Here is a 20,215-nt window from a genome sequence, read left to right on the forward strand (position 1 = left end):
ATGGGAGGACAGACGGAACAGGGTCTTGTGGCCTGTTTTACTCTCTCCTTCATCTTCACGTCCCCTCTACTCCTCTCTTGAAAATTCACACCCAGCCAACTTCTGTTTTCTCTTTTTGAGACAGAATCTGGCTCTGTCGCCCAGGCTGGAATGCAATGGCGCCATCTCAGCTCATTGCAGCCTCAACCTCCCAGGTTCAAGCGATTCTTGTGCCTCAGCCTCTCAAGTAGCTGGGACTACAGGCGCAGACCACCATGCCCAGCTAATTTTTGTATTTATTAGTAGAGACAGGGTTTCACTATGTTGGCCAGGATGGTCTCAAACTCCTGACCTCAAGTGATCCGCCTGCCTCAGCCTCCCAAAGTGCCAGGTGCCAGGATTACAAGCATGAGCCACCACGCCCGGCTGAACTTTTTTCTTGCTTTTCCTGGTGATCTCCACCTGGCTCTCTTGTGTCAGGCAGAGCGGCCTCTTGGCTTTCCGCCCCCTCTGTCACTCTGCCCAGGGCTTTCATTGGTCCTCAGCTGGCACCTTGCATGCCTCCGCCTTCAGACTGTGGCTCTCACCCAGGAGCTCCGCACCTGGGACATCCCAGTATCTCCACCCCTGCAGCTCCCAGCTCTGGTGACAGCCTCAGTAATAACACAATTCTGAAATATATTCCTACCAGCCAGCACTTAGTAGGCAATGCCAGGCATTCTGCTGACCCGGGGTACATCCTCTTATCCTTCCAACTGTCTTGAGGGCCGGAACCATTTTGCACATAAGGCTGTCCTATCAGTCAGTGAACACTGACAGGTCCCAGACTGTGTTCAAGGCAGGGGAAGGAGCTTGGGGGTCCTTAGACAAAAGCCTTGGGGGTCCTAGAGAGTTGAGCCAGGTTTATTAAAAATTCCTCCATGTTGGCCAGGTGTGGTGGTTCACATGCCTAATCCCAGCACTTTGGGTGGCTGAGGTGGGAGGATTGCTTGAGGCCAGGAGTTCCAGATCAGCCTGGTCAGCATAGCAAAACCCCGTCTCTATTTAATTCAAAATAAGAAAAAAAAAAATTAAAAAAAAAAATTTCCTCCATTTTGCTGGAAAGAGGATCGGGATCTTTCCTGCCACCTGCGAACAGGCGGGAGCCCCCGCAGTAAGGAGGCCTGGAGGTGGGGGCCTCCAGCTGCCCCAGGTCATTCTCCCGGCAGGTCACCTCCCTGTCCCAGGTAGGGTGCGCTTGGTGACCACAGCAAAAAATCCTCGAGGGGAGGAGAGAACTGGGCAGGGCGGGGCAGGACCAGCGCCTCTCCCGTCGGGGCGGGACCAACATCTGGCCCAGCAGGCACAACCAGGCGGCAGCGGATACCAGGCGGCGGGCGGACCTGCGCCCGCGGGCACCATGAGCGGCCGAGTCGGGGACCTGAGCCCCCAGCAGCAGGAGGCGCTGGCCAGGGTGAGGGGCATCGCGGGCTGGGAGGCTTGGGGAGGGGCCCTGTGCAGCCTGGCGCTGCCCAACTCGGCTGGAGCCCCCATGGTAAGGGCTGGAACACCGAGCCTGGAGAGAGCGCCGCTGTTCTGCCCTCTGGTCCTGAGTGCGGTTGCTGAGGCCGCTACGTGCAGCACGCGGGACAGGAGTCTCTCTCTGGGTGATCTGGGGCCGAATCCAGTCTTCTGACCTTGCTTGCTCTCCACCACCCGGCCCTGGTCCTTCTCCCCGGTTGTGGGGGAGGGATTGGCGCTGCCATCTGGCTGCTGGGGCAGCCTTGGGTAGACAGACTCCTTTTCATGCTCAGGTTGCAACATTTGTTTGTTTGGTTTCTCTTTGTGATTTGTTCACAGGGCCCAAACTTCCCTATCTGTAATCTTTTTTTTTTTTTTTTTTTTGAGATGGAGTCTTGCTCTGTCCTCCAGGCCGGAGTGTAATGACACAATCTCTGCTCACTGCAACCTCCGCCTCCTGAGTTCAAGCGATTCCCCTGCCTCAGCCTGCCAAGTAGCTGGGGCTACAGGTGCCCGCCACCACACCCGACTAATTTTTGTATTTTTAGTAGAGATGGGGTTTCACCATATTGGCCAGGCTGGTCTCAAACTCCTGACCTTATGATCCACCCGCCTTGGCCTCCCAAAGTGCTGGGATTACAGGTGTGAGCTACTGCGCCTGGCCTCATATTTCTAATCCCAAATTCGGATTCACAGATTCACCTTCAAACCCAGCTCTTGCCTTCAGCTCTGTTAGTCCCCAGGGAAGTGAGATCGCCTCTCTTTCTCAGACCCAAGCCTCAGTCACAGACCCAAACTCTAAATGACATCCTTCAACTCTGCCAGTAGGAAAAGGCACGCTTACTCCCCGACAGCCCCAACAGATGTCCTGATAAGGCATTCGTGGCTTCTCTTTCAGCCCCTGTCTGTTGACCTCTGCCTCTGTTTTTTTCCCACACAGCCTCCACTGTCTGGGGCATCAGGCAATCCACGCTGGCTGAGTGCTCACATTTATCTGACACCTGCTTGGAGCCAAGCCTGCTAAGTGTTTTACGTGCACAAACTCCTTTGGTTCGCACAAGTTTATTATTATCCCCATTTCACAGATAAGGAAACTAAGGCTCAGAGAGGTTTGGTAACTTGCCTCTAAATCTAAACCCTTAAGATGCAGTATCAGGGATAACATTCCTAAAACCCTCTAGCTGGCCTGCAGCAGAATCTCCCAGGGATACTTGAAAAAATAAGGCTGGCAGTCGGGTGCGGTGGCTCATGCCTGTGATGACAGCACTTTGGGATGCCAAGGTGGGCAGATTGAGCCAAGGAGTTTGAGACCAGTCTGGGCAAAATGGCAAGACCCCATCTCTACAAAAAGTACAACAATTAGCTGGGCGTCTTGTGTGCCTGTGGTCCCAGCTACTTGGGAGTCTGGGCTGGGAGGATCTATTGAGCCCGGGAGGCGGAGGTTGTAGTGAGCCAAGATCACGCAACTACACTCCAGCTTGGGCAACAGAGTGAGATCCTGTCTCAATAATAATGATAGTAATAGTAAAATAATAAAAATCATAATAAAATAAAAATTAAAAATAAGGATGCCAGGGCCCCACCTTAGACAGGTAGAATGGGAGTCCTGTGTGTAGGGCACCCCCAAATTTTGGGAAGGACCCAATTCTTTTTCTTTTTTTTTTTTTTTTTTTTTTTTTTTTTTTTTTTTTTGAGACGGAGTCTTGCTCTGTCGCCCAGGCTGGAGTGCAGTGGCCGGATCTCGGCTCACTGCAAGCTCCGCCTCCCGGGTTCACACCATTCTCCTGCCTCAGCCTCCCGAGTAGCTGGGACTACAGGTGCCCGCCACCTCGCCCGGCTAGTTTTTTTTTTTGTATTTTTTAGTAGAGATGGGGTTTCACCGTGTTAGCCAGGATGGTCTTGATCTCCTGACCTCGTGATCCGCCCGTCTCGGCCTCCCAAAGTGCTGGGATTACAGGCTTGAGCCACCGCGCCCGGCCCCCCAATTCTTTTTCCTATGTTGGGCTGGAGGGTTCCCTGTTTTCAGATGGCAAAGTTGTTCAGGGCAGCACCCTGCATGGTCTCCAGGTGGAGTTGACTGGTGGATGAAGTGGGAAGGGTTAGGGGTGGGGTTGGTGGCCCCCAAGGTCATGAGAGTTCCGCTGACCATCAGCTCTTCCCCCGCTCAGTTCCGGGAGAACCTCCAGAACCTGCTGCCCATGCTGCCCAATGCTGATGACTACTTCCTCCTACGCTGGCTGCTAGGTGAGGCTTGCAGGGGCCAGGGGAGGCGGAGAGGGAGGGAAGGAAGGAGGGTCTCAGGAGAGGAGTGGGAGGCTTTGGGGAACAAAGCTGTAGAGTAGTAAAGAACACAAGCTTGCCGGGCGCGGTGGCTCACGCCTGTAATCCCAGCACTTTGGGAGGCTGAGGTAGGTTGATCACCTGAGGTCGGGAGTTCGAGATCAGCCTGACCAACGTGGGGAAACCCTGTCTCTACTAAAAATACAAAATTAGCCGGTGTGGTGGCACATGCCTGTAATCGCAGCTACTCAGGAAGCTGAAGCAGGAAAATTGCTTGAACCCGGGAGGCGGAGGTTGCAGTGAACTGAGATCCTGCTATTGCACTCCAGCCTGGGCAACAAGAGTGAAGCTCCGTCTCAAAAAAAAAGAACACAGGCTCTGGAATCAGCCTGCTCTGACTGGAATCTGAGCTCCCCTGTGTTTGAGCACAGCACAAAACCCCACTGAGCCTCAGTTTCTTCATCTGTCAAGAAAAGATGAGGCAACAGGTGGGCACAGCGCCGGGGTGAGGTTACAGTTAACAACCAGGACATCCTTAGGACTTAACTGGCCTCTGGCCTGGCCAGCCCTTGGGGCAGATATTGCGAAGCACTGTCTTCAGTACTTGCCTTTGGGTCTACCTCCAGTTCCCCGAGGACAGGGCCCTGTTGTCCCCTAAAGGAACCGAGGTGCCCTAGTGCACTGAGCAGGTGCCCAGCAAACACTTAAGGAATTGGATTTAGTGAATGGTAGAGAAACAGTTTCTTCTAGGAATTACAGGAGCAGTCTAAAAAAATAACAAGCCAGATGTGATGGCTCACGCCTATAGTCCCAGTGCTTTGGGAGGCTGAGGCGGGCAGATTGCTTGAGCTCAGGAGTTCAAGACCAGCCTGGGCAACATGGCGAAACCTCATCTCTACAAAACATACAAAACTTAGCTGGGTGTACTGCTGAGCACCTGTAATCCCAGCTACTCAGGAGGCTGAAGTGAGAGGATCACTTGAGCCCGGGAGGTGGAGGATGCAGTGAGCTGAGCTTGCACTACTGTACTCCAGCCTGGGCAACAGAGTGAAACCCCATCTCAAAATACTAATGATAGTAACAGACACTGCCCCAGGGCTTAGGGAAAAATTCATCTTAACTCATTACGCCTCATGGAATGGATTTTGAACTTGAGATGGGTGAGAAGTCAGGAGTCAGCCCAGAAAGCATACAGTGCAGGGTTTAAAACGCTGGCTTTGGAATGGGGCAGAGCTGCGACTGAGTTCCAGAGCTAGCAGTGTGCCCGTGGCAAGCCATTCACTGTCTCAACCTCACTTTCCTCTTCTGTGTAATGGACATAATACTGGTCCCTACCTTCAGGGTGCTGTGAGTCAAATGAGGTCGCAGTGGCACACAGCGCCTGAGAAAAGGAAGTCCCTACCAGGGACTAATTCTTCCTTTGAATTTTTCTGTCTGTTTTTTTTTTTTCAATATTTTGGCCAGGCCCTGTGACTCATGCCTGTAATCCCAGCAGTTTGGGAGGCTGAGAGGGGCGGACCACTTGAGGCCAGGAGTTTGAGACCAGCCTGGCCAACATAGCGAAAACTCATCTCTACAAAAATACAAAAATTAGCCGGGTGTGGTGGCATGTGCCTGTAGTTGCAGTTACTCAGGAGGCTGAGGCATGAGAATCACTTGAACCCAGGAGGCGGAGGTTGCAGTGAGCCGAGATCATGCCATTGCACTCCAGCCTGGGCAACAGAGCGAGACTCTGTCTTAAAAAAATATATCTATATGTGTGTGTGTGTACATATATATATAAAAACTTTAATTTTTAGAATAGTTTTAGATTTTCAGAAAATTGCAAATATAGTGCAAAAAGTTCCCACATACTCTGCCCCTAGTTTTCCTTATTATTAACGTCCTCTTCTTATGATGATGATGGTACATTTGTTAGAATTAATAAACCAATATGGATACATTATTATTAACTACAGTTCACATATTAGTTGGATTTCCTTCATTTTTCTCTTCCAGGATCCCATCCAGGATCCCACATTATATTTAGTTGTCTTGCCCTCCTTAAGACCCCTTGGCTGTGGCAATTTTTATTTGTTTTTGACAAAGGAATATGTCACTGCCCCCAGCCTGGACTAAAGAAGGAGTTGGGACAGTTGATTTCTTGAAGGCCCTTGATACAGCATCAGCCCTCTCTCCTCCTTTAGAGTCTTTTTGGGTTTAAAACCCAGCTTTGGGGGTGCTTGGTGTGTCCTTGATAAAGGAGTGGGATTGCAGGTACCTAGGCTTCCAGGTCATAGGAAAGAAAAAGGATCCAAGATCGGGAAGGGGGCTGGGTATCCTGATGCCTCCCACCTCATGCCATGGGTGACAGGACCTGCTGGCATGGCCCCGTCGTACACTGCAGCATCAGTTCCACTACTCCCGGCCTCACTAACCCAAGACCCAGGCAAACGGGAGGGCTACTCCTGAGGCTGAGCTTGGCAGAGGACCCTCTCCCAGGCCTCATGCTGAGGGGCTTTTCCCAACCCTCCTTCTGAAGTTCTTTTCCTTTGTTTTTATTTTTTTTATTTTTATTTTTTGTAGACACAGGGTCATAGGGGCTCACTACATTGCCCAGGCTGGTCTCGAACCCCTGGACCCAAAATGATCCTCCTGCCTCAGCCTCTCAAAGTGCAGGGATTACAGGCATGAGCCACTCTGCCTGACCCCCTCTGTTTTTCCTTATCTTCATCCCACATCTGTCTGTCAGTTCCATTAGTTTCATCTGATGTCAGTTCCATCAGGGCAGGGATGTGCCTGCCCTGATCCCCTCCGCCTGGCACATAGTAGGTGCTACTTAAAAAAAAAAAATATGTCCTCATATCCCATGAGCATTGCCCAAACCACTGTCTATAGGACAAGAAACCACACTCTGGTTCCTAATTGAAAAATCTCCTATAGCTAGGCACGGTGGCTCACTCCTGTAATCCTGGGATTTTGGGAATCTGAGGCAGGAGGATTGCTTGACCCAGGAGTTCAAGACCAGTCTGGGCAACATGATGAAAGCACATCTCTACAAAAAATTCAAAAATAAGCCAGGCGTGTTGGTGCATGCTTGTAGTTCCAGCTATTCGGGAGGCTGAGGTAGGAGGATGGCTTGTCTCAAAGAACAAACAAACAACAAAACAGAAAATCACCTATAAATTGATTCTTTTTTAGGCCTATAAGAGAAGATTATGAACAAATATTTACTAATAAATTTGAAAATCCAAGTGAAGAAAGACACATTCCTAGAAAATAATATATAAGACCAAAATCCAGCAAGAAGAAATAGAAAATGTCATCAGACCAATAAATATTAGAGAAATCGAAATGGCAGCAAAATCTTCCCCTCCCCCAAAACTCAGACTCCAGTGGTTCTACAGATGAATTCCTCCGAAGTTTTAAGACCAGCTGTCCGGGCGCGGTGGTTCACGCCTGTAATCCCAGCACTTTGGGAGGCCGAGGTGGGTGGATCACCTGGGGTCGGGAGTTCGAGAAAAGCCCGACCAACATGGAGAAACCCTGTCTCTACTGAAAATACAAAAATTAGCCAGGCATGGTGGTGGGCACCTGCAATCCCGGCTACTCGGGAGGCTGAGGCAGGAGAATCGCTTGAACCTAGGAGGTAGATGTAGCAGTAAGCCGAGATTGTACCATCACACTCCAGACTGGGCAACAGAGAGAGACTGCGTCTCAAAAAACAAACAAACAAAAACAGTTAATTTCTAGCTCATACAAATTGTTTAAGAACCTATGAGAGAGTGAAAGTTACCTTAAATTTGATGTCAAAGCTAGATCAGTACAATTTTTAAAATTTCATTTTATTATTATCATTTTTTTGAGACAGAGTCTTGCTTTATTGCTAAGGATGGAGTGCAGTGGTGAAATTTCGGCTCACTGGAAACTCCACCTCCCGGGTTCAAGTGATTCTCGTGCCTCAGCCTCCTGACAAGCTGGGATTACAGGCATGAGCCACCACACTTGGCTAATTTTTTGTATTTTTGGTAGAGATAGGGTTTCACCATGTTGGCCAAGCTGGTCTTGAACTCCTGACCTCAAGTGATCTGCTTGCCTTGGCCTCCCAAAGTGCTGAGATTACAGGCAGGAGCCACCGTGCCCGGCTAATACAAGTTTTTAAAAAAGAAAATTCTCAGCTTGTTTTACTTATGAATGTAGATATAAAGAAGTCTAAATCAGGCCAGGCGTGGTGGCTCACACCTGTAATCCCAGCACTTTGGGAGGCCGAGGCAGGTGGACCACCTGAGGTTGGAAGTTCCAGACCAGCCTAACCAACATGGTGAAACCCCAACAATTAAAAAAAAAAAAAAAAAAAAAAAAAAAAAAAAAAAGGTAGTCTAAATCAATATTATGTAGTAGAATCCAATAAGACATTAAAATTATGCAGCGTGACTGGCTGGGTGCGGTGGCTCACACCTGTCATCCCAGCACTTTGGGAGGCCGAGGCAGGCAAATCACGAGGTCAGGAGATCAAGATCGTCCTGGCTAACAGGGTAAAAACCCGTCTCTACTGAAAATACAAAAACATTAGCTGGGCGTGGTGGTGGGCGCCTGTAGTCCCAGCTACTCAGGAGGCTGAGGCAGGAGAATGGCTTGAACCTGGGAGGTAGAGCTTACAGTGAGCCGAGATTGCACCACTGCACTCCAGCCTGTGCGACAGAGCGAGACTCCTTCTAAAAAAAAAAATTACGCAGCGTGACCTAGGGAAGTTTATCTTAGGTGTGCAAGAATACTTCAACAACAGAATATCTATCAGTATCATTGAAAACATTAATGAGTGCTAGAAATGAGAAATTATGTGGCTATCTCAATTAATGCAGATAGAGCATTTGAAAAGGTTCAAATCCTTCTTATAAGACAGAACAAAAGTCCTACCAATCTAGGGATAGAAGGGAGTTTCCTTTACTTGATAATGGTTATGTAGCAAAAATCCTCTGACAAATGTTAACACTTATTAGAGGATTTTAGATGCATTTTCTTTAAGATCAGGAACAAAGAAAGAATAACAACATCAATCAACATTACTGTTTAAATGTAGAACTGGAGACCTTTGCCAATGTTATAAGGAAAGAAAAAAATAATAATTGGTATAAAGACTAGAAGGAAAGAGTTAAAATATTTGCAGAGAAATTGCTTGTCTCTTTTGAAAACCAACTGGATCAACAGAAAACCTCTAGAACTCAAGAGAAAATTCAGCAATATTGCCAGATATAAAAATCAGTAGTGGGCAGGGCATGGTGGCTCACACCTGTAATCCCAGCACTTTGGGAGGCCAAGGCAGGCAGATCGCTTGAAGTTAGGAGTTCAAGACCAGCCTGGCCAATAAAAATACAAAATTTAGCCAGGCATGGTGGTGCGTGCCTGTAGTCCCAGCTGCTCAGGAGGCTGAGGCATGAGAATTACTTGAACCCGGGAGGTGGAGGTTGCAGTGAGCTGAGATCTGCACTCCAGTCTGAGTGACAGAGTAAGACTCTGTCTCAAAAAAAAAAAAAAAAAAAGATAATGAAAAGTCAGATACAATTCAAAACAGCAACAAAGTCCATAAAATACCCAGGAGTTTAACCTATAACACAAAAGACCTGTACAGCAAAAATCATAAAATCTCTGAAGTATATAGAACTGCCCTGTTCAGTGTGATAACCTGTAGCCACATATAACTGTAACGATTAAATTAAATTAAAACTCCAGGTCCTCAATCACACTTGCCATGTTTCAACTGCTCCGTAGCCTCAGGCAGCTAGCGGCTACCTTAATGAGCAGCTCAGGTATAGGATATTTCCATCATCACAGAACGTTCTCTTTAATAGAATTGACACAGAAGGTGATTTTAATAAATACATAGCCCAGAGCAAAGATCGGGCAGGTGAACTTGGTGGCTTATCTTCAAATATTTGCAGAATTGGCACACTGACAAGGGATTACATCTATTTGTTTGACCTCTGATGATGCGGCTGGAATCATCACAGGGCAGATTTGGGTTCAGTCAAAGCTGCTGAAGAATGGAATGGTAATGCCTTCTGTGGTAATGAACTCGCCATCGTGGGAGATAATCAAGGCTGAGCTGTTGCATTGGAGGTTCTTTCTTTCTTTCTTTCTTTTTTCTTTTTTTAAGACAAGGTCCCACTCTGTCGCCAGTGGTGCGACCTTGGCTTACTGCAGCCCCCTCCTCCTGGGTTCAAGTGATTCTCGTGCCTCAGCCTTCTGAGTAGCTGGGACTACAGGTGTGCACCACCATGACTGGCTAAGTTTTGTGGGTTTTGTTGTTGTTGTTGTTGTTTGAGACAAAGTCTTGCTCTTGTCCCCCAGGCTGGAGTGCAATGTCACGATCTCAACTCACTGCAAACTTTGCCTCCCGGGTTCAAGCGATTCTCCCTACCTCAGCCTCCTGAGTAGCTGGGATTACAGGCACCTGCCACCATGCTCGGCTAATTTTTGTATTTTTAGTAGAGACGGGGTTTCACCATGTTGGCCAGGCTGGTCTCGAACTCCCGACCTCAGGTGATCTGCCCGCCTTGGTCTCCTAAAGTGTTGGAATTACAGGCGTGAGCCACCACGCCCAGCTGGGAGTGATTTCTGGAACTGGTTCATGGTCAGAGCAGAGGAGGCCTGGATAGCATCTGAGATCCCTTCCATCTGAAAATCTCTGACCTTGCATATTGTTTCAGCTCCGCGAGTAGACAAATTCCTCAGTGAGCCAGGGGTCTCAGAGAGCAACAGTCAAAGCATTTCTAAAATAGATCATCACGTTTTCAATTACAGTGTGTCTATTTCTTCAAAATAGGTAATCATGAGAGCTACTGTTTATTGAGAACCTACTGTGAGCCAGGTACTGAGCCAAGCACTTTCTATACATTATCTCATGTTGTTTTTTGAATAACTGAAACAGGTAGTGTTCTCATTTAACTGATTTAAAAAACTAAGGCTCAGAGAAGGTAAGTTACTTGTTCAAGGTTGCACAGGAAATAAAAGGGCAACACTAGACTTTAAGCCCCAGTCTGTGTGAATCCAAACCCCATGCTCCCCACCACCCCTAACACTGTGCAGGTGGCGGGAGGATCTCTGCTTCCTGAGGGACATCAAATACAGACTAGACTGGCCTCCAGAAGGTTGTAGGAGGACTGGAAACTGAAATCAAGGGCTCTCCAGTCTTCTAGATGATTAAAGATCCTTAACTTGTTAAAAAAAACATTTCTAGGTCGGGCACAGAGGCTCGCGCCTATAATCCCAACACTTTGGGAAGCTGAGGCAGGAGGACTGCTTGAGGCCAGGAGTTCAAGACCAGCCTGGGCAACATAGCAAGATCCCTATCTCTACAAAAAAGAGAAATCTAAAAAAAATTAGCCAGGCGTGGTGGTGTGGCCCTGTAGTCTCAGCTACTCAGAAGGCTAGGGTAGGAGGATCACCTGGGCCAAAGGCCACAGTAAGCTATGATCACATCACTGCACTCTGGCCTGGGCAACAGAGCCAAGACCCTGTCTCAAAAAACAAACAAACAAACAGCTATTTCTAGATGTTCAGTGTATTCTTGGGGTGTCAGGAAAAGGCTGGGGACACCTTAGCTATTTCCTCATGAGATTTTAGGGAACGGCTCTTTCTAGATCTAGCCTTGAGCTTCTACTTACCTCCTCTTGTTCTTGCAGCTCGAAACTTTGACCTGCAGAAATCTGAGGACATGCTCCGGAGGGTAAGGATCTCTGATCCCTACTGTCCTGCTTTCCATGCACCATGACCCAGGGATTCGCGGCAAAAGGGTAGAGACTCTGGCCCTGTCCCATTCTCCTGTTCCTTCTTTCTTCCTCCCCCGATCCCTTTCTGCATCAGACCCAAGTCCCACCAGCCTACCTCCTGTCACCAAACCCGGAGAGCCTGGATATGCTCTGGCGGGATCTTGGTGGCTGTGGGCAGAGGGACCTAGCCTGGTGTCCCCAGGTTCCTGCAGAATCCTATAGCTGCTGCTGTGTCCCTGCAGCACATGGAGTTCCGGAAGCAACAAGACCTGGACAACATCGTCACGTGGCAGCCCCCCGAGGTGAGCCTTGAGCAGCATCCCCCAGGCCATCTGAGGCCCCCCACCACTGACCTCATCTCCCACCCACCACATCCAGCCGCCTGATGGAGTAGGGACCCAGCCTAGTGAGCTGGATAGAGTCAGGACCTTACCCACACCTCCAGGTCATCCAGCTGTATGACTCGGGTGGTCTTTGTGGCTACGACTACGAAGGCTCCCCTGTGTACTTCTGCATCATCGGGTCCCTCGACCCCAAGGGTCTCCTGCTGTCGGCCTCCAAGCAGGATTTGATCCGGAAGCGCATCAAGGTCTGTGAGCTGCTTTTGCATGAGTGTGAGCTGCAGACTCAGAAGGTGAGCAGCTGGGGTGGAGCTGGGCCTCATCTGTCTATAGGGTGGCACCAGGACCAGAGAGGGGTGGCACCTTCCCCCTCCCCGGCCCTCAGCACTCAGGGCTCTGGTGGAATGTGGGCTTCTCCCACCCTTACCCACCCATGAAGGTGAGGTGTTTTTCATCTGTCTGGAAAACACTATGGGCTGCCAGAGGGTGGGATGGCAGGAAGGTGGGGAGAGGTGCCCAAGTCTCTCGGGCCAGGATCTCCTGGCTGGAGCTGTTGTCTGATCTATATGCTGACGCTGTCCCAAGCAGCTGGGCAGGAAGATCGAGATGGCGCTGATGGTGTTTGACATGGAGGGGCTGAGCCTGAAGCACCTGTGGAAGCCAGCTGTGGAGGTCTACCAGCAGGTAAGGTGGGCGGCTGGTTTGGGGCTGGTGTGGGCAGCGGCTCCCAGCTGTGAGCCCTAGCTGTGAACTGCTGTGAGAATCCAGTGAGATAGAGGAGTGGGTATGCCCTGCAAGGGCTCCACAGAGCAGCCAATGATGCTGGCCTAGAGTCCACCCTCCAAGGAGAAAGAGGAGCAAGAGTAACACAAAGGCCAGGCATGATGGCTCACACCTGTCGTCCCAGCACTTTGGGAGGCCAAGGTGGGAGGATCGCTTGAGCCCGGGAGTTCAAGATCAGCCTGAGCAACACAGTGAGATGTCATCTCTACCAATAATAATAATTATTATTATTATTATTTATTATTATTATTTTTTTTTTACATTAGCCCAGTGCAGTGGCACGTGCCTGTAGTCCTAGATACTTGGGTGGCTGAGGTAGGAGGATCTCTTGAACCCAGGAGTTCAAGGTTGCAGTGAGCTGTGATTGTGCCACTATACTCCACCTTGGGCGACAGAGCAAGACCCTGTCTCGAGAACAGATCAACAAATAAAAAAGGAATAATAGAGAGGAGGAGGCACATGCTTGTGGGGAAGGTAGGATGGGCCAGGGATGGGCCTCTTGTCTCAGCAGCATCAGAGGCCACAGAGAGCCATGGGCGGGAGGTGATGGAACAGAGCCCCAACCAGACTCATCTTGACTCCACAGTTTTTTGGCATCCTGGAAGCAAATTATCCTGAGACTTTGAAGAATTTAATTATTATTCGAGGTAAGCCCATGACCGGGATGACCTCCTGGGGAGGGAGAAGCAGGAATCGGGGGGTACAATAGGTAAGCCGTGAAGTTAAAGGCTTCTTCAACCATCCTTTGTGAGGAACCAGGTTTTGTGTGGTTGGTTTCTGGTTAGTTATTTATTGAGATGGAGTCTCACTCTGTCACCCAGACTGGAGTGCAATGTCACGATCTCTGCTCACTGCAACCTCTGCCTCCTGGGTTCAAGCGATTCTCCTGCCTCAGCCTCCCTAGTAGCTGGGATTACAGGTGCATGCCATCATGCCTGGCTAATTTTTGTACTTTTAGTAGAGACGGGGTTTCCCCATGTTGGCCAGGCTGGTTTCGAACTCCTGATCTCAGGTCATCCAGCCACCTCAGCCTCCCACAGTGCTGGGATTACAGGAGTGAGCCACCGCACCTGGCCTCTGGCATTATTTTCTAGTTTCAGTCCTTCACAGGTTCATATTTTTGTAATACACAAAATCATGCACTGGTATGTTGCAACAATGTCAAGTTATAAGTTTCTAAATGTTTACTGTTACTTACTTATGTCAGTGTGGGCTGGGAACCGATAGTCCATGGACCACACTAATGGATGGACACACTTTGAGCAGGAATCGTCCCTGGCTGCCCTGGTGATGTCATGTGTTCCAGAGTCAGAGGATCTGATTCAAATCTAACTAGCTCTATGATTTTATCCAAGTCTGCTTAACCTCACTGAGCCTCAGTTTCCCATTCTGTAAGATGAGGATACAGTAACCCCCTCCCCAAAGATAACTATGAGGTTAAATGAAACAGTGTGTGGAGAAGATGGAGCACAGAGCTTGGCCCACAGACAGTGCTCACTTGAGTGTGAGCGATTCAGGGCAGGACAGGAGGTCTAATGTAAATGTCACACCCAAGAAGATTCCAGACAACCTGGAGTGTGGAAAAGAAGAGATACTGTTGGGGAATCAATATTGCTGACCCCAGAGCCAGCTTGTGTTCAACCCCTTACAACTGGGTTGGGGAGACACCATTTGTTTTTTATTTTATTTGTTTTTATTTTTTTAATTTGTTTTTTCTTTTTCGAGATGGAGCCTCGCTCTGTCACCCAGGCTGTAGCGCAGTGGCACAATCTTGGCTCACTGCAACCTCTGCCTCCCAGGTTCAAGCAATTCTTGTGCCACTGCCACCCGAGTAGCCGGGATTACAAGCATGCACCACTACACCCAGCTAGCTTTTGCATTTTTAGTAGAGACAGGGTTTCACCATGTTGGCCAGGCTGGTCTTGAACTCCTGGCTTCAAGTGATCTGCCTGCCTCTGCCTCCCAAAGTGCTGGGATTTCAGGCATGAGCCACTGCACCCGGCCTGAGACAACCACTTATTGAAAGCCAGCAACTGTGCCAGGTGTTATACATACATTATTTCACCTTCCTTTTCCAGTTAACTGCACTAAGACTTAGAGATGGTGCGTAACTTGCTGAAGGTCACACAACAGAGAGTGGCAGAATCCATATCTGTCCAACTCCTGTCCAGCACCTGCTCTTGACTGTGGCTCTGTATCCCCATGTCCTCTCTGGTCCAGCTTCTCAAGAGATTTACATGTGTTTCAGCCCCCAAACTGTTCCCTGTGGCCTTCAACTTGGTCAAGTCGTTCATGAGTGAGGAGACACGCAGGAAGATTGTGATTCTGGGAGGTGAGCGGCTTGGCCCCCTGGTTGTGTCCGTCTGCCTGGGAAGCAGAGGTCGACGCTAAAGACCCTGCTTCTCCCTGGCTCGTCCTCTACTCGGGCACTGCCCCTGGTGAGCCTCCACACACACGGGCAATGCCTTGGGTCCTAGACCATGAACTGGGAGCCACATAAAGGTCTTTGGTACGGTTAGGAGTAGGCGCCCAGGGGAGCACACCCAGGATGTATCGGGTCCCCTCACCAGGCTCGCCCCCTTTTGCCCTCTGTTGAGTCTCCTGAGTCCCCTTGGAGTCCCTCTCTTGCTCCCACACAGACAACTGGAAGCAGGAGCTGACAAAATTCATCAGCCCCGACCAGCTGCCCGTGGAGTTTGGGGGGACCATGACTGACCCCGATGGCAACCCCAAGTGCCTGACCAAGGTACAGGGTGCCCAGAGGATGGGGAAGGAGGGGAGAAGCTGTGATCTAGTGCCCACACACCCCCTTCACCCACAGATCAACTACGGGGGTGAGGTGCCCAAGAGCTTCTACCTGTGCAATCAGGTGAGGCTGCAGTATGAGCACACGGTGTCCGTGGGCCGTGGCTCCTCCCTGCAGGTGGAGAATGAGATCCTGTTCCCGGGCTGTGTGCTCAGGTAGGGATCGTAGCCACTCCACACCTGGGAACAGCTGGGAGGGGCCTGGAGCCCAGGCAGGGGGTCGCCAGTGGGGCTTTGTCCACTGCAGGTGGCAGTTCGCATCGGATGGCGGGGACGTCGGCTTTGGGGTTTTCCTGAAGACCAAGATGGGGGAGCGGCAGAAGGCTAGGGAGATGACGGAGGTGCTGCCCAGCCAGCGCTACAACGCCCACCTGGTGCCTGAAGATGGGAGCCTCACCTGCCTCCAGGCTGGCGTCTGTAAGAGCTGCAGGGTTTACTGGAATTGTTTTCCCTGCCAGTCTACCCTCTGCTTGCCCTCTCTTTCCAGCTCTCAGGAGGGTGGGGGGATCTCTATAAACTCCAGGGGAGCTGGCTTTGGGGCCATGGATCGGATGAGTGGCCCCTACCTGTGGGAATGAGGGCAGAGACTCATTGTGGGGGAAGAGCTGGTGTTCAGAACCTAGGGCCTTGGGCTCAGCTCCTGAGAAGCGCCTATACCGGGGTCACTGGACTAAGAGACAGGTAAGTAAGAGGCCATGGACTTAGAATCAGGGGTCTTGGCAAGGGGACCACCCAGTTACATGAACCACCCCACTCTAGGAGTCCTAAAGAGGTGACTTCCTCCAGGTGTTTATCCTTCACCCCCAGGCCTTCCAGGCCAGATGCAGCTCAGTCAGCTTTACCAGAAGCAGCATTGCTCAGGGCCACCACATCTATTGGGAACTGAGCTAGGAGAAGGGGAACCCAAGGTTGATTTCCTATGGAGGAGAAGGGTGTGGCTTATGCTTAAGTCAACACATTAGCTTGTTTCATTCTGTGCAAAGGGAACATTAGGAGAGTAGAGACAGAAAAGTCTGCGTGACTCATCACACCTGAGTTGATGCTGGACCTTGGCATTGAAGGATACGCCTTCTGCAAGACGGAAAAGTGGCTTACGTAGCCCAGCCCATTCCTCCTGGGGTAGCAGGGCTCCTCCCTGGGTTGGGACATTGGGATAAAGGAATCCCAGTACCTCCCCTCCCTTGCTCTGTGACCGCTAAAAGATCATATCACCTCTCTAAGCCTCAGTTTTCTCATCCGTAAAATGAGGATGACATTGCCTTCTGCATGGGGCTGCTTTGAGGATTCAGGGAGGTGTAATGTGTGATGGAATGCATGGTGCATGGAGAGGCCCAAGAGCTACCTGTGCAACCGCAACCAGGCGAGGACGCAGTACGGGCATACTGTGTCCGTGGGCCACAGCTCCTCCCTGCAGGTGGAACTCGAGATCCTGTTCCCAGGCCGCCTGCTCCCTGGCCGTGTGCTGTTCTGTGTGCTGGTGACCATCATGATTCCTCTATGTAGCACAAGCTACCATGGAGATGGCAGTGAGCAACAGGCTTAGGGCTGGGCACAGGCTGACCCTCAGGCTCACCCACTGTCCTGGATAGCTCATTCCCAAGGGTTCCAGGGATGCAGCCGTGCAGGGCTGGCTCTTCCTGCAGATATGCAGGGTTCATGCTCCCTGATCACCTCTCCATCACCACAGATGTCCTGCGCTTCGACAACACCTACAGCCGGATGCATGCCAAGAAGCTCAGCTACACTGTGGAGGTGCTGCTTCCCGACAAGGCCTCTGAGGAGACACTGCAGAGTCTCAAGGCGATGAGGCCCTCCCCAACACAGTGAAGACCCCAGCCACCTCTGCCTGTGTGCCCCAACCCCTTCACACCCACTCCCCTGACCCCTGGCCTCCCAGGCAGGGTGGTGCTGAAGGTAGCTGCAGAGAGCCACTTGTCCCACGTCACCATCTCAGCTCATTGTGGGCTCGCCTGGCACAGTGACCAAGCAGGAAGGGGCCACCAGTGCATAGGCCATGCTGAAGATTCAGACAGGAACCTCTTTCCCTGTTCCCAGAGAATGGGGCCGAGAATGAGAATGCTGAAGATGATCCAGTCCACTGAGGATGGGTCCTGCCTGCAGAAGCTGCCCTTTCATCCATCCCAACAAGATCCAGTCACCCAGGACTCGCCCATGCCTGGTGTTCCAGCTTCAGGGGGTGTGCGTGGATCCCAGGCCTTGTGGGCATCACAGCTTCAGGCTTGAAGAGAGAGAAGCCCTGTTCTATGCATGTAGGAGGTCAGCAGGAGTGGGCGGGCCTAGCTGGAGGCAGCTGGGCGAGGGTCCTGTTTCCAGCAGAGCACTGGGGCCCATCCAAGCTTGTTTTGCCACCGCTGGATGGAAAATTGGAAATGGACTGGGCGTGGCGGCTCATGCCTATAATCCCAGCACTTTGGGAGGCTGAGGTGGGCAGATCACCTGAGGTCAGGAGTTCGAGACCAGCCTGGGGACATGGTGAAACCCTGTCTCTACTAAAAATACAAAAACTAGCTGAGCATGGTGGGGTGCACCTGTAATCCCAGCTACTCAGGAGGCTGCAGCGGGAGAATCGTTTGCACCCAGGAGGCAGAGGTTGTAGTGAGCTGAGATTGTGCCACTGCACTCCAGCCTGGGCGATAGAACCAGACTCCGTCTCTAAACAAACAAACAAACAAACAAAGAAAAGAAAATTGGAAATGGAGAGGTGGGGCCGGCATGGGTAACCATCAGAGGACAAAGCCATGCACAGCCTTCCAGTTGAGTGGGTAACGACTGAGTTTCCAGGGAATTCCCAGTGACCTCCACTCCACACCTGCTGTGATCCTGCCAACATTTAGCTTTGGTTCTTTTGGCAGCTGCACCATTGATGGATGCATATACGTAGAGTCTGAACAGGTGCTCTGCTGCTAGAAACGGCAAACCATCTAAATTAAACTCCTAAAGCCAGTGCCACGAGGCATTCCTGTTCCAACTGGGTGTTTGAGCAGATTGGCAGGTTAAAAAAAAAAAATGGTTGTGCTGGCTCCAAGGAGATGGCCTGGGCTGTGGGGCAAGAGTTACAGGACATCCCCATGTTCAGGGGCTGCCTCTGCATCCGAGATGTGACAGGCATCCCCACTACCCTGTTGCACTGCGTGGCCACCCTGTCTTCTGCTTCCCCAGATGCAGTGATATTTGGAGTGCCCAGAGGCACTTGGCTTCCATGGCAGGCTGTGGCCAACTGGAGTTGGGAGGACCCTGTGCTAAATTTCACAAGGCCCCCCGGTTGTCATGATGGGGGATCATAATACCTCACTCCAGCCTTGACATCCTCTGCCTTGACGTCCTCTGTCTAAAAACCAGGGGTCCCTAGACTTGAACTCTGATTCTTGCCCATGTAACTATCTACAGCCAATTTTCCATCTGCACAGCCTTGTCTGGTTCCTTGCAGGCAGTAAGGATTGCTCTGCCTCAGGCACAAGTGTTTCCTGAGGCTCTGATCACAGGGCTGTGATCACAAATACCAGCTGCCTGGGGGGTGGCAAACAAAAATGGTCAGTCAGGGGCAGGCACTAGTGACTGAATTGCAGTGAGCAGTAGTCGCCTGCAGAGGTGAGAGCAGAATCTCCTACCAAGCCAGGAAGGGAGGGGCACACTGGGAGCTTAGCAGGGGCACATGTCCCCAGCAACCCCATTTGCAATCCTTTTATTTATTTTTTTCTGAGACAGGGTCTCTGTTGCCTAGATTGGAGTGCAGTGGTGAGCTCTCAGCTCACTGCAACCTTCACCTTCCAGGTTCAAGCGATTCTCCTGCCTCAGCCTCCTGAATAGCTGGGACTACAGACATGCACCACCACACCTGGCTGATTTTTGTATTTTTAGTAGAGATGGGGTTTCACCATGTTGGCCAGGTTGGTCTCAAACTCCTGACCTCAAGTGATCTGCCCACCTCGGCCTCCCAAAGTGCTGGGATTACAGGTATGAGCCACCATGCCCAGCCTCCATGTCTAATTTTTAACACTGTCACTGTTTCACAAAACTGAAAAAAAAACAAAAACAAAAACAAGTCACCCAGAACAGGGCAGTGGCTCACCCAAAGTTTGTTTCTTCATTTATTCATTCATGGATGTTAATTTAATTTAATTTTTTAAAAGTAGAGACAGGGGTCTTGCTATGTTGCCCAGGCTGGTCTTGAACTTCTAGGCTTAAGCCATCCTCCCTGCCTCAGCTTCCCAACGTGCTGAGGTCACAGGTGTGAGCCACTGGGCCTGGCCTGCTTTTGGGTGCTTATTGAGTTTTTGCCCAGCACCAGGCATGGCAGGCTCTGGGGACACCGAGGACCCTGGGCTGACCCAGCTGTGTTAACTGGAGGTTTGCGCTCATGGAGGGAGGGAGGTGGAAGTGACGTCACTGATCAGTATCAAGTGGGTGCATTGCCACCATGCATGCTTGGTGGGGGCAGGAGCCAAACTCTGGGGGAGCACCCAACCAAGAAACCTGACAAGGGGTCACGTGTGCTTTGTCCAAGGAGGAGGTGACCCTGAAGGGAGAGCTGTTGGATGTGCGGGATGACGGCAGGCGAGCCTTCCAGACAGGAATGGGGTGTGGGCGGCCAGTGGGGCAGGGGTGTCTGAGGCCAAAGGAAAGCTGCAAGGGCTCTCCCAGCCTTGGGCAACACTGGTAACAACTCACTGGTATTTCCTACTTCTTCATGGACAACTGTGTACACATTAGATAGTTATTAATAATTAATAAAACCATTTTATAATGCCAGTTACAAAA

General features: G+C 50.7%; 1 protein-coding gene across 21 annotated transcripts; it reads left to right on the forward strand.

The window, feature by feature from the left end:
- Positions 1-1,262: 1,262 nt before the first annotated feature.
- SEC14L4 (SEC14 like lipid binding 4) lies at positions 1,263-20,215 on the forward strand. Of its 21 annotated transcripts, none has more exons than XR_013399323.1 (14): positions 1,269-1,432; positions 3,648-3,723; positions 10,562-10,606; positions 11,421-11,464; positions 11,750-11,809; positions 11,953-12,141; positions 12,437-12,532; positions 13,218-13,278; positions 14,880-14,963; positions 15,271-15,377; positions 15,453-15,592; positions 15,684-15,853; positions 17,124-17,807; positions 19,419-20,215. XR_013399323.1 is itself a non-coding variant. In XM_077950051.1 (13 exons), exons 1-13 carry the CDS (start codon positions 1,379-1,381, stop codon positions 19,574-19,576), a joined length of 1,254 nt encoding a protein of 417 aa, XP_077806177.1. In that variant the 5' UTR covers positions 1,263-1,378; the 3' UTR covers positions 19,577-20,215. The 21 variants fall into 21 exon arrangements, 6 of the variants coding, with proteins under 6 accessions (XP_077806177.1, XP_001109787.3, XP_077806179.1 ...); XR_013399324.1 differs by having other exon boundaries at positions 17,124-17,796; positions 19,412-20,215; XR_013399327.1 differs by lacking the exon at positions 10,562-10,606 and having other exon boundaries at positions 1,263-1,432; positions 17,124-17,880; positions 19,398-20,215.

This window comes from Macaca mulatta, chromosome 10 (assembly GCF_049350105.2).
Source record: "Macaca mulatta isolate MMU2019108-1 chromosome 10, T2T-MMU8v2.0, whole genome shotgun sequence".
NCBI lineage: Eukaryota > Metazoa > Chordata > Mammalia > Primates > Cercopithecidae > Macaca > Macaca mulatta.

Excerpts from the sequence above, each read along its gene's own strand:
- SEC14L4 (XM_028827844.2), top strand. The coding sequence starts at position 1,379 with ATGAGCGGCCGAGTCGGGGACCTGAGCCCCCAGCAGCAGGAGGCGCTG. Across the intron at positions 12,142-12,436 it reads GTGAGCTGCAGACTCAGAAG|CTGGGCAGGAAGATCGAGAT; the intron begins GTGAGCAGCTGG and ends TGTCCCAAGCAG. Across the intron at positions 12,533-13,217 it reads CTGTGGAGGTCTACCAGCAG|TTTTTTGGCATCCTGGAAGC; the intron begins GTAAGGTGGGCG and ends TTGACTCCACAG.